Source organism: Saccoglossus kowalevskii, chromosome 9 (genome assembly GCF_978046115.1).
Source record: "Saccoglossus kowalevskii chromosome 9, keSacKowa6.1, whole genome shotgun sequence".
Taxonomy (NCBI): Eukaryota; Metazoa; Hemichordata; class Enteropneusta; family Harrimaniidae; genus Saccoglossus; species Saccoglossus kowalevskii.
Genome location: NC_140649.1, coordinates 7,999,800 through 8,012,779, shown reverse-complemented (window position 1 = coordinate 8,012,779; position 12,980 = coordinate 7,999,800). Strand labels below are relative to the sequence as shown.

At 36.5% G+C, this 12,980-nt stretch overlaps 1 protein-coding gene across 1 annotated transcript; it reads right to left on the bottom strand.

Moving 5' to 3' along the window:
• Positions 1-11,406: 11,406 nt before the first annotated feature.
• On the bottom strand, positions 11,407-12,583 carry LOC102806059 (delta-type opioid receptor-like). Its single transcript, XM_006821174.2, has one exon. It carries the CDS (start codon positions 12,532-12,534, stop codon positions 11,656-11,658), a length of 879 nt encoding a protein of 292 aa, XP_006821237.2. The 5' UTR covers positions 12,535-12,583; the 3' UTR covers positions 11,407-11,655.
• Positions 12,584-12,980: the final 397 nt, after the last annotated feature.

The window sequence follows — 12,980 nt, the reverse complement described above, 5'->3', positions numbered from 1 at the left end:
AATATTTAGGCATAGAATTTAAACCTAGTGGAAATTTTGCTTTAGCAAAAGAAAAATTATATAAAAAGGCATTGAAAACTTTTTTCTATATTAAAAAATTAATTACTACATCAACTAATATAAGTATACCAACTTGGATAAACATGTTTGACCATGTAATTCGACCCATTCTGACTTATGGATGTGAGATTTGGGGTTCAGAAAAATACACAGATAGAAGTTACCCAGAAATGCTCAACCTTAAAATGTCTAAAATGTTACTACAAGTTAATCAGGCGTCAACAAACTTAGCGGTGCGTGGTGAACTGGGCAGACAACCAATATCAGTCTTTATAAATAAAATGATGATTAGATATTGGCATAATATTTTCAATATCAAAAAACACATCCTAATAAATGATGCAATTACATGCAATATTAATAATCAGCTAAAATGGGCAAAATCAGTGCAGGAAATAATAGGAAGTGAAATAAATGGATTTTGGAGTAGAGGTAACAAAAATATACAACAAATAAGTAGCCAAATAGAAAAGAATTATATTGAATTATGGAAAAAACAAATAACCTCAAAAAATTCATCATCAGGTGAAAATAATAAATTAAGAACTTATTGTAAATTCAAAAATGAATTCAAAATGGAACAGTATTTAATACAAATTAAAGACCCCCACTATAGAAAAAGTATCTGTAAATTCAGGATAAGTGACCATGGTCTAATGATAGAGAAGGGTAGGCATGTTAGACCAAAAATAAAGTTTGAAGAAAGGGTATGCAAAAAGTGTGATACGGATGCAGTGGAGGATGAATTCCATTTCCTGATTGATTGTCCAAGTCATAAAAATGCAAGATGTCAGCTGTTTGGAAAAATTGCTCATATACATCCATATTTTAATTTGATGAAACCAGATGACAAGTTCATATACATTATGAGCAATGTAGATAAGGAACTTGCGAACTATATTAGAGAATGTGGTGCATTTTAAATATATATATCAATATTTCATAATTTTAAATATGTATTTATTTAAACTACATATTAATTTCTTCCTTTTTTTTAATTTTAATTATTAGTTTAGCACTTGACTGTATGTTCTCTTCAAACAGAATGATGTCAATAAAGTATTATATGTGATTGGTTGTTTGTTTGAAGGCAAGGCCTTGGAGTCCCTTATACTGATTGTAATTGGTTAAGGAGTGACAAGAAATAAAGAGTGATTTAATGCTGTCTCGGGTGAAAACCAGGGACTTGGCAGAGAATCGTTTGGGAACATGAACGAAGCTTGTGTGTGTTTTTGTCAGCCTAGCGTGGAAACGACCGAATCCCGGTTACCTAAGTGAAAGGTTTTTAACCATCAAAAATACCTATCACATTTACATGAAAATCGTGGGAATAGTAGATTATACATTAATGGAACACTTTAAGTTAAATGACATACTCGTAATCATAGTATATATATATTATCGTTTAGCAAGGTCTTTGACAGACTTGTATACAGTCTCTTGTTTAATTTTTGGTGTTTTTCAATAAAATAAAATATCATGGGAGTGTGTAAATGGCGTAAACCGCATAAACCAGTAACCCAGCTTTCGCCATTTATACACTCCCAAGATATTTTATTTTATTGAAAAACACCAAAAAATAAACAAGAAAGTGTATGCAAGTCTAGATCTTTGGTTGTTACAAATTCAAGTTCATATACTTAGAATGACACATCAGTACGCAGATGGTTTTGGGTGGAAACACACAAAATGAATATGTCCAACAGGTGTTTATGTATGCATGTCATTCTTTGAAATATTTGTGAGTGTATTCCCAACAAATAAAGTGTGATGACTATATCAATTCAGTGGCTTATCATTCGTGGGTTCAACATTTAATTATCAACATAAATTGTAATTGTAATGGTTAATTTAAGCTGTTATATATTTGAACATTTTAAAATAAATTACCAAATAATCATTCCCATATATGATGACCAGATTTTAGTCCATGCTTATAACGTGTTTTTTTTTTGCATCATAAGTTCAAAACTATTTTCTCTATTTTACTATGACCCAAACCGTTTAAATAATGAATTTAATACGAGAATAAATACTTGCAAAACAGTATGTGAACATATATTGATAAAGGCAGATAAAAACACAATCACCAAATTGGGCAAAAAAAATGTATGGTGCAATTTTTCAACTGATTTTCCCTACATCAACCTAAATTCTTGGTGTACAACTCATTTTAAAAGCCTTATACGAGACATTGTAAATACTCCTGTATCTAAGAAACGAAAGTCTGAGGACATATCCAGTGCGAGTCTATCGTGAAATTATGTTTGTCGAATGTTACCGAATGACTCACCACCCATCTTAAAACAAGACTTAACTTTTAAGAAGTATATCTGGGAATAGTTATTTCACCAATGTTTTAATATTCAAAGATAAAAACAAACTAATTCGTAAATTATAGTTTTCGCCGCAATTACAAGTTAAATACGTGTAATTGTATTAATTCGCTGACTTGAAAGTATGGTGATATAATTAAATGACAACTTGTCGCACTCAAGGGACAATATGCATGGAAATCATGAGCAGTATTGACACATATATACAAACTATTTCATAAATTGGCCCAAGCTTAGTTTTTTTTGGTTTTTTTGGACAACGAAAGACAAATATGTACCCTTCAACGTAGTCAAAATGTAGATGACACTGACTTTAATCGAAGAAACTTGTCATTTCGTAACGTGTTATAAAACGTGTTTTGACTAAACGTAGTATAATTACCCACATAAGTTGAAATGCATATACGTGTTATAACCTCTAAAGTTACAACAGCAAGCCTTAGATGAAGATCGTAATTCTTATACAGGATACATATTAGACTGGCAAAGTCGCGACGTCTTTTTTGTTTTACAAAAAGAAATAATTGTTCTTTTAGTCCCATTAGCGTGATCGCGAACACTAACCTGACCGCTAAAGAAATCCCGACTGGACGCATCTGCGGGCATTTGACTTCTATTAATTATTCATGAGTGGGTGGGTGTGTGTGTAAAAGTAAACATGACCTTTTAAAGGTTGAGGGATACTTAACTTTCTAAGTGTGAAGGCGATACTTGCATCCATGTTTACTGAAAACAAGTCGATTTAATGTACAATGTTTATAAGAAGTAGTCTTTCAAAATCGCCGGGACCTCAGAAGTGTTAAGGTCACGTACATTAACATAGATAAGATATGACGTATATAGCACGTATATTCGTTGTCAATGTTAGTCAACAACTTTTAATTAGCATAATCACCAGTTTTCACTCCAACGCAGGAGGTCGCACGCAGATGCGTCCAGTCGGGATTTCTTTCGCAGTCACGCTAGTTTTTGCGATCAGGTTAAAAAGGCTTAATTGACAATTATTTCTATTTTTGTTGTAAAACAAAAAAGAAGTCTCGGCTTTGCCAGTCTAGATATATATTATGACTGGCATTGCAAATAAGTAATGAGATGCGCCCTCAGCGTATCCAGAGCCACTTGTGTCAAATTTATTCTTCTTTCGTAGAACACTGAACTGTCTAACATTCTTATTTTGCCAGAGATGTCTTATGTGTACTCATCACGGGGGGGGGGGGTACTCACATGAAAGACAGCGAAAAATAGTTTCAATGACAAACTCGACGTTTCAGGAACAATAAATCACTTACCCTGTCTTGTGCCCTCTGGTGGCCACATCTATTTTAGACTCGCCGATCGAGGGCGCATCGGCGAGTGTCAATTAAAGTTGTATGTTGCCCCTCAGATTACTAAAACAAGTGTAATAGTAGTCTAAGTTTGCCCTTGTTGGCTGCAGCTCGTAGATATTATTATCACCACGCATAGTAATCGTGATAAAGCTACTACTGTGGGATACTTTATTTTTGCTGGAATTAATTTTCACTGAAAAGGCTTTTTGGGCGTTTTGTATAGAATTAATTTTCACTGATTTTTGATGAGTTTTATGTGAAATATAGGAAAAAAAGTATATTCGCTGGATTTTATTTTCACGGAATCATCCCTTCAGTGAAAATAGCAAAAATAAATTCCAAGCGAAAATAAAGTATTCTACAGTATTTCGATCAATTATATATTACAAATCTACCTGTATATCAGTAATGTCTCATGTCACTAGTCATGTGACAATGATGCCCTTTTGGTGGGAAGTGCCCTATACTCGGGCGGATCTACACAACCAAAGCAACTTAATTCACATATGTTGCACATGTAGGAGTAATCGTGTTACGCTGTTCAGGGGAGTCTCAACAACTATTCCAAAGAACCATTTTCTGAGAGTTTTCGGTATTTGTTTTCGCCGTGATCATTGCCAGGCGGTGAAAATGCCCGGATGTCCGCCCGAGAATGAATAAAAAAATCCGATCGTACGGTGCGCCATCACAGTCGATATAGTGAATGACGCGATTTTGATTTAAAAGACAATTTTCGAATACAACTTGAAACATATGTCTACATAATTTGAATAACGTCACACTCATCCCACGTAGAGCGGCGAACGCTTGAATTTCGCTATAACAGAACTTGTACCTTATTTGTCGCGTGGAACGTCGCAAAACCGACGACGTGGCTTGGCATCTGTGATAAAAGAACTGACCAGCCTCTCTTTCTGTTTAGAAGAATGGAAGTTTCGTCATGGTCACTTCAAGTTCAAGTTCATGTTCAATTTTATCTTCAAATATTTCAAACACCTTCAAGTTGACAACGAGGACCGAGGCCTAGGGTGCCCTTCATAAACACCAGTTTTGTTGCAGTCCATTTAGACATGTATTTACAAGCCGTCATGTGTATACAAGTGTAGATTGCTGAGATTCGAAATGACCTTCAACGATTATTCCGTGTGATAAAAACACGATACAATCAGTATATTTTTCCAACGCCCGTATGAATCTAAAAATAGACAGACACATCGCTTAATTTATTATATTGTGTTGTGTTCTGTTAAGTCGCAATATCCTCGTACTAAGCAAAGGCCGCATTATTTCTCTATTGAACCGGCTTAAACAAAGGTTAATCGGCAAATGATCCAAAACACAGTTTGTAGCGTCAAAACCACATGGCAAATCACAAATGAGTCCTATTCAGATGCAAACTGCTCGTTCTTTGAGTAGCCACTTTAATCCTGTATTTATATTTTCCAGCACGCGCCAGAGCGCGTATTTGTTTTAATACACACAAGATCAAGTGACGGCGCCCACAAAGGCATGAACTCCGCGCTTTTCTATCCGTCACGAAATGGTTTTCAAATTCCGTTTTCTGTTATTGTACTTACCGCCTATTCATGCGCCTATTATTCAAATGTCACCACTGGTACTGAGCTCTTGATCCTAGAGGCCTTCATGCAAGCTGACCGTTTTGTATTTCTGTAAATAACCCGACAGTCTTCATTTTGATTTACTTTGTTATGAACGCATATCTTAAATGTGAGTGTTTTGTAACGAGAACTAGTCATCGGAAATGATAGGAAATATACATAAACAAGATAATGCATATATATATATATATATTTGCATATAGTAACACTTCAACATTCAAATGACGTACGCTACTGATGTCCGAAAACAGGATACATAGTTACAATAAATAAATTATTGCATAAAATATGCTTTTCACAATCATGACTGTCGGAAAATAGACATACTGTAATTCACTTAGCTAACACAAGTTCGCTGCGATGTTTCATAACGACTTTTGTTGGATAGGGGAATACATGCAATCAGAGACACGTAGCTCTTAGCGCCCGTGTCCATTCACTTGTAATGCCATGTCTGGTACCGTTGATTAGCAATTAATGTACATCCGTGTATCGTGTTTTTGCGTAGCGTTACGGAAGTGGAGGTGCCGTGTACGAGGAACATGGTCAATCATTTGTTTATTATTATCACCACATGAAGCAATAATTTCAGAGTTGGGATGTCTTTTATCATGGAAGGTACTAACGGAGTACTTCCATGCTTTTATATATATACCGATGATACATAAAACGGGGGAGTCGTCACCTGCGCATGCGTCAGATGATCATAGCGTATCAATGTTTACAAACAAGCGTCTATCCATGAGCCTTTGCGTTTTTAACGTGTGTTGCTTGGGACTCAATTCCCGCGCGTGCGCAGGTGACGACCCTCCCTCTTTAAGAGTTGCGAATGCCGAATAGGCTACCGTTGTCACATCGTGCGATTAACCAAAACTATTTTAGAACAATGAGCCTGAGTATAACAAGGTTTAGACCATCGCGAGTAAGGTTAGTTTTATCGCACTGTTTAGTAGGGTAACTAAAACAATATGGCCCAACAAACGTCCCCCGTCAGTGTGACTTCTCTGTAATGTAGAGTTGACTTATCGATAAGTTGACGACGACCCAATTCCAATCTGAGACTCAAGCTTTATTAAGTTTACGCGTCGTGGACCACAATGTGATGCAATTTGGTCTAATTGCATTTTTTAACTTAATGAATAAAGTCCACTAATTTCACCCCAATCTCGATTCAGCCTTTGTGTACGCACAGTTGCCTTTTATATTTGTTTGAAAAAACCCGTCAACATTGAAATGAACTAAGTTGAGATAATACAAATATTTCTACTTTAAACATTGTATTTCTCGCTCACGACATACACAGATGAGAACAAGACACTTAACCCAAATTATTACTCACAATTTTATGAATTTACAGAAGGAACGAATATAACAGTTAAAATGAGTATGGAAAAATAGCAAAGTACATTATGCTTTTAGTAAGATTGTCATTTACATTTATTTACACGTAAAATAATCCTAGGTGAAAAGTACAAAATATCACAATACACTTAATAGACCACGTACAGAGCTCTCGCCCACTAATCTATGTTAAAATGAATAGTGATCTGTCATTCTGGCAAATCACAATGAGTAAGTTGTATGGTTGCCTGTGATGCTACTGTTAATACTGACAGATGTTACAAATTCCCGGTGAAAAAAACGAAAAAACAAAAACAACAAAAAAACACGACTGAACACGTTGATTCTGTTAATGTCCTGCCACTACACCTATGTGCGTGTTGAATTTAAACAAACAAAACAGTCACTGTTTTTATTCAATCACCTTATGTTTTACTTCCAACATATCAAATTTACATGTACAATCGTCTTAAATTGAAGTCACACCCATCGTCGTGATAAACAACAATTTAGTTGCTAATGCTAACAAGATAATTAGGAAGGTAGAAACATCCAGGAAATAGGGGAAAACAGACCATTTGTGTGATTTCTCTTGATGCCAGTGATATGTTGTCCGATTGTGCAAGCAAATTAATATATTGTAGGCTTCTTCCGAGATTGGCTAGTGACGTGCACGATCGCCGACAACATATCCAAATTAGATCGTCGCCACAAACGGCCGACTAGATCTCATGGAAGGCGAGAGAACCACGTCAAATAGTGTTCCATTTACTTATCGTGCTCACTCACAGATTTACGTGGCCATGGTGTTTGGAACAGCCGGTGAACGCGCGACGGAAGAGAATGGGACAATATCTGAGAGGCATAAACAAGTCACGTGACTCTCTCGCTCTCAACGAGATCTCAGCCATACGTCACATCAGGATGTGATGAACAGTTGTCTGTTTTTAACATTTTACTGATTATTACACGACTAGGTACTAAATAAGACGAATAAAATGGCGTACTTGACACACAATATCACAAGACCCTGATATCGACAAATAACCTACTAATTCGCACGTAATTTTAATTTTACAGCAGTCAGTAACATGTCAAGAAAATTACAAAAATATGTAAAATGATGCAGTTGCAAGCAGTTGTCTTTCATCATATAACCTTTGACCCTTGATATTTAACCTCTCTCAATGAAACCCGTATGTTGTCCAGTCAGACGTATATATATATATAAGTTTATATTGCTTAGAAATGTGTTGACAGAAACCAGAATGACTGACTTATATACTTTTGCAATGATGATAACATTGAAAAATTTCTATGGAAGAACAATAATTCTACTTTTTTTTATTGCCGAATAATACAGTGGCCAGGTTTAGAACGCAAAATCTATTTATTTCTCGCTGAGAACTGAAAATATACGTATAATTTCTTTGGAAACTAACTATTTATGCGGTTTTATGATTTTTTTTAATATTAACGTAACATACACTAGTTCACGTAACACTAACGTGTCGCATAATAACCATACTTGTGATTTACACTTTAAAAAAAAATATAATATACTAGTACTTTTGTTTTAACGCAAACAACTTTAATTTGAACATTCGAATTCCCTACTAATTACAATATTAAATTCAACAAACAAAGCCATGATTATGAACGCATTTACACAGCTTTCGCTTCCGTGACTAGTTAAGGACAAAAGTTTTAGATCATCGAGAGCGTGGGAGTCACGAGACTTTAAATTGACCCTCAAATAGTGTTCCAGTCTCTCTCGTCGCAGTCGTTGCGTCTATTGTTGCCCTGTACACGGTAACTTCGTTATTTAGAACAATGGGTGCGAGGGACACAAACAAGTCTTTTGGCTTTCTTGCCGGCAACGTAATCTCGGCATCCACGGCGGGTAAATCTAGAAGTTGGAATTTTGGGTACCATATGTAGATGGCGCATAATGTTTAATGTGACTGACCTGCGATTGACATCGCCAGATTGTGATTGGATATAAAGCTGGCTACTGCACGTGGTGATCCCCAAAAGATTATTGCATGCTAAGCCCAGGCTTATATTGAATAGCAGTTAACACACCAGTAAAATAAAAAAAAAATGAAAACAAAACGTGAATTGCCCAGGCATAATAAAGTAAACGTTGATTTATGTGTGTGGGGATTTACTACAATAACAACGGAGTTACATGTGTACTGTGTCGCTGTGTACTGCGCATGTTTAGTCTAATGTGCCGGGGTAATGGGCAGAGGTTCAGCGATTAAGACATAAATATTCATCCGCATGCTGGACAACACCATATGCTTGGTAAATATAAAATAGCTATTGCTATACTCATTTTGGAGGAGGGGGCACACTAAGTTGGCATAGTGCCAAAATTGTGAACGTATTTCATAGTAGGTTTATGATATAAACCATAGCAAAACAATAAAGCTCACTTATGTCATCGTAAATGGCACTTCTTCTTTTTATGTCGTGCTATACCTGAGATGTAATCTTATAGTTATATTACTACTATGTATAATCTGCAGAGAACTTTTCAACTGTAAGCATCACAAGATTTTGTACAGTTCATGAGAAGAACTCTTATCAAAAAGAATCTTGAATCTGAATTTAGAAGGATCACTTAAAATAAGGTAAACGTGCAAAAAATCAAAATGCACACATGTAAAAAGTCTTGAGTGTATACAATTATGCCAATGTTTGATTTGGCGATTAGACATCACGACATCGTTTCTGTCAAGTACAGGCTAGCTTCATTGCTTCGTTATTTCAGGATTCGTTACCATATCAACGGATTTTAATATTTTTCATGGCGATCACAATAATCGGTTGGAGGTGTTCTGCATATAATACGAAATAGGAATGCTACTTTACAATGACGCTTCGACAGGGGCAATGAAGGATGTCGTAAAACGCACATGTGTCAATATTTACTGGAAATCCCCTGTAAATCAGAAACACTCACTTCTATAGTACACAAATGTTCGTTAATATCATATGTCTCCTGACATAACAGAGTAATTAAACAATTATGGGTTTAAGAGAAAAAAAACACACATCCATTTAGAATGAATATCAGCCGTGTACAAATGTTGTGTCATGTGAGAAGAAATGCGGGCATCTATTATAATTCCCTATCACACGAATCTGCCCACCTCGAAATTATTAAAATTGTGAAATTGATAAGGAAATCGTGCTGGTACTAAATCTGGTGAATCAGAAAAATCAATTTAATTTAATTGAACTGAGGAAACAAAATAAAATTCAAAATAACATCAAGCCCTTACTGCAGTGAGAGTGCGGTTACCAATAATTTACGATATTGAAATCACGCTACAGTACGATTACCACTTTGCCACAATAGCTCAGATTAGCAAGATTGGGATCAATCTTAAAATAAACCTGCTTTTTCAAACTAATATCTTAAGCTAAGAAACCGCATACATGGTACACTTTGTCATCTACTAGCTATCCGTAGTGCGTATTAGCACAAAATGCAAAACAAAAATATAATAATACTTTCAGCTGATGTTGCTAACTAAGTTAAATGTCTAAATAACATAAACTTAGCATGAATTATTTAAATATTTAGTATGAAGACAACACACTCAAATTAAGTTCCACATGTAGGAAAATTAGATAGATATATTTAAAAGAGAAATGCCAATGCCACTAATCTCGCAAACTTGTCGTAGTTCTATACGGTTCATAATAACATTATACACTACATTATGATAAATATACAAGCCATTCAGTGAATCGCTATTGTAATAGAAATAGTTCGTTCCAATTACTTGATAAGCCTAAGCAAGTATTCGTTTTTGCATAGTGCTGTGTTCAAATATATAAATCATATGCATATGGCCGCCGATATCTCGTTTTGAGCGAGAGAGCACGAGACTTGTACGTGACCGTCGAACAGTGCTCTATTGGCTCTCTCGTCATCGCGTTCCCTGACCTAAGTTACCATCAGGACAATTGACGTGATGACGGGAGAGAAAGGAAAACGTATTGATAGGTAAAACAAGCCTCGTACTCCCCACACTCCCAAAAATATCCCGGGGACCATTTGCATGTAAGATATATTGTATTCATAAATTCTAAACATTTTTTTAAACTTTCAACTACCAGCCCTGAATGTCAAAAGCATTCGACGTTTGTAATATGTATTCAAGAAGTGATGCTATTTAATCGTTGTCATGGTCACCAGAGGCAAATTATACATCTGGAAGATCTTACCGAGCCACTCGGACCAATCATTTCTATACTCTTTACAATAATCTTCAGTAAAACGTACATTGAGGACAGAGACAATGTACGTGGCCAACAGTGTTCATCGTCTCTGTCTGGATTGGGTAGAATATACTCTTAGACCTTATTCATAGTAAGCATTTCACAGATGGGATCGATTCTATGATCTTCCCGAATAGAAACGTAAACGATACAACACATGCGTGATTACAAAAAAGTACATACAAAATTCATAACATTAATGACCCAGAGTTCCCGATCCTGAGATGAAAAATATTCACGTGAATATACGTCACAAAATGTCTCTGTGTCACGTGATTGCAAGTGATGTAACATTCGTGTAAATACATTGTATGCTTGTTTCATTTTGATTTAAATTATTTGAAAATAACACTGTGCAAGATAATATAAACATCCCTCGATTATATATATATATATATATATATATATATATATATATACACATTTCTAGATTACCGTTTGTATTAAAACATGTAAACTATAAAATTACGTAATATTCTGTTTTTCGACAGTTATAACAAATCACCCACCACTTTATATGTTCGTGTATTGTCTAACTGAGTTTTAACTAAGTCCCAGAGAATGATTCGCCCGTCAAAAATGAGATGCTTCCATAAGTCTGTAGAAGTATTGTCTAGTTGTTAATTTCTATGCACTCACGTCGCAGACGGACCGCGGCACGGAACGCCAAGTTTACGTGTTTGTTGACAGTGTAATCCCTTGGTTGTCAGCAGAGTGGTTTTTGCAGCCAAATATTTTCTTCACCTGCTCTCGAAAATCTTTCAATTTACAAGCATAAATAAAAGGGTTGATACACATATTCGCACACACTGAAACGATACCATAGCGGAAAAACACGCTGTTGAAATCAACATCGAATCCGATATTGAATCCGAAATAGACGATTTGATTCGGCGACCAACAAATGATGTACGTGACGGCGACGATCAACAGCGTTTGGATAATGTTCTTTTCCGTTTTGCTGAGGGGTTTTGAGCCATTCTCGGCGGGCTCACCTTCTTTGCGAGGACCCGATGCGTGTATTTTAGTGCTACGTCGTACTACGCGCAGTATACTGATGTACACGCAAGCCATAATGATGATCGGTATAATATACTGGAAAATAACGACGAACGATCCAAGATATTGCAGCCATGGTTCCCAATACTGGGTACACCCGCCGGCACCGTCGTTCATCTGCACCATGGCCCAGTGGAGCTCGTAGCCGAAACTGAAAGGCCACACTAATGCAACCATGATTTTGGCTCTCTTCTGTGTGAAACTGGTGTGATGTTTAATCGGGTGACAGATAGCGAAGTAGCGCTCAAAAGTCAACAGTACAAGATTGAAGGTAGACCCGAGAAAGCATGCCCACATAGGATAGTAACTTGACGCCCACAACTTGCAAAAGACATCGCCCGGAATTCCTGCAGGTATTGGCCCTACGGGTATGAGATGCTGGGCAACCAGGAGAAGTGAACTCATTAGATCCATACACGACTGATTTAAGATAAATATGTTCGTGCTACTCAGTCCAGACGGACTTGTTCTATGCATACGCACGAAAACCATTATCACTAAAGTATTTCCGACGATTCCCGTGAAACCAATAGCTGCAAACACCGCCTTCATAATTTTGTCGACGTTGTCGGAACCATCGCCACCTCCCCCGCCGGTGCTTTCCGTGGTGATGTTCCACGGAATCTCAGTTGTGTTATTCATGATAACAATCTTTGGCGACTTACTAGCTGAGTACAATAGGCAGTCCAAGTTGCTATTTTCTAATCAGCAGCGAGTGCTCTAACGCGTGAGACGATTCGGTTAATGGATTGGTGACACGAAACGATGCTGTGCTTCGATAACGGATGTACGTGGAATTACCTCATCAATGACACACATGCTCCATCACGCACTTCTTAATCGTTTCATTCAATCCGATTTGATTCACCCAATCAGGTTGTCAACATTTGTTATTTCGTTTCGTAGCCACTGCATCCATCCATCTGATTCCGGACAAC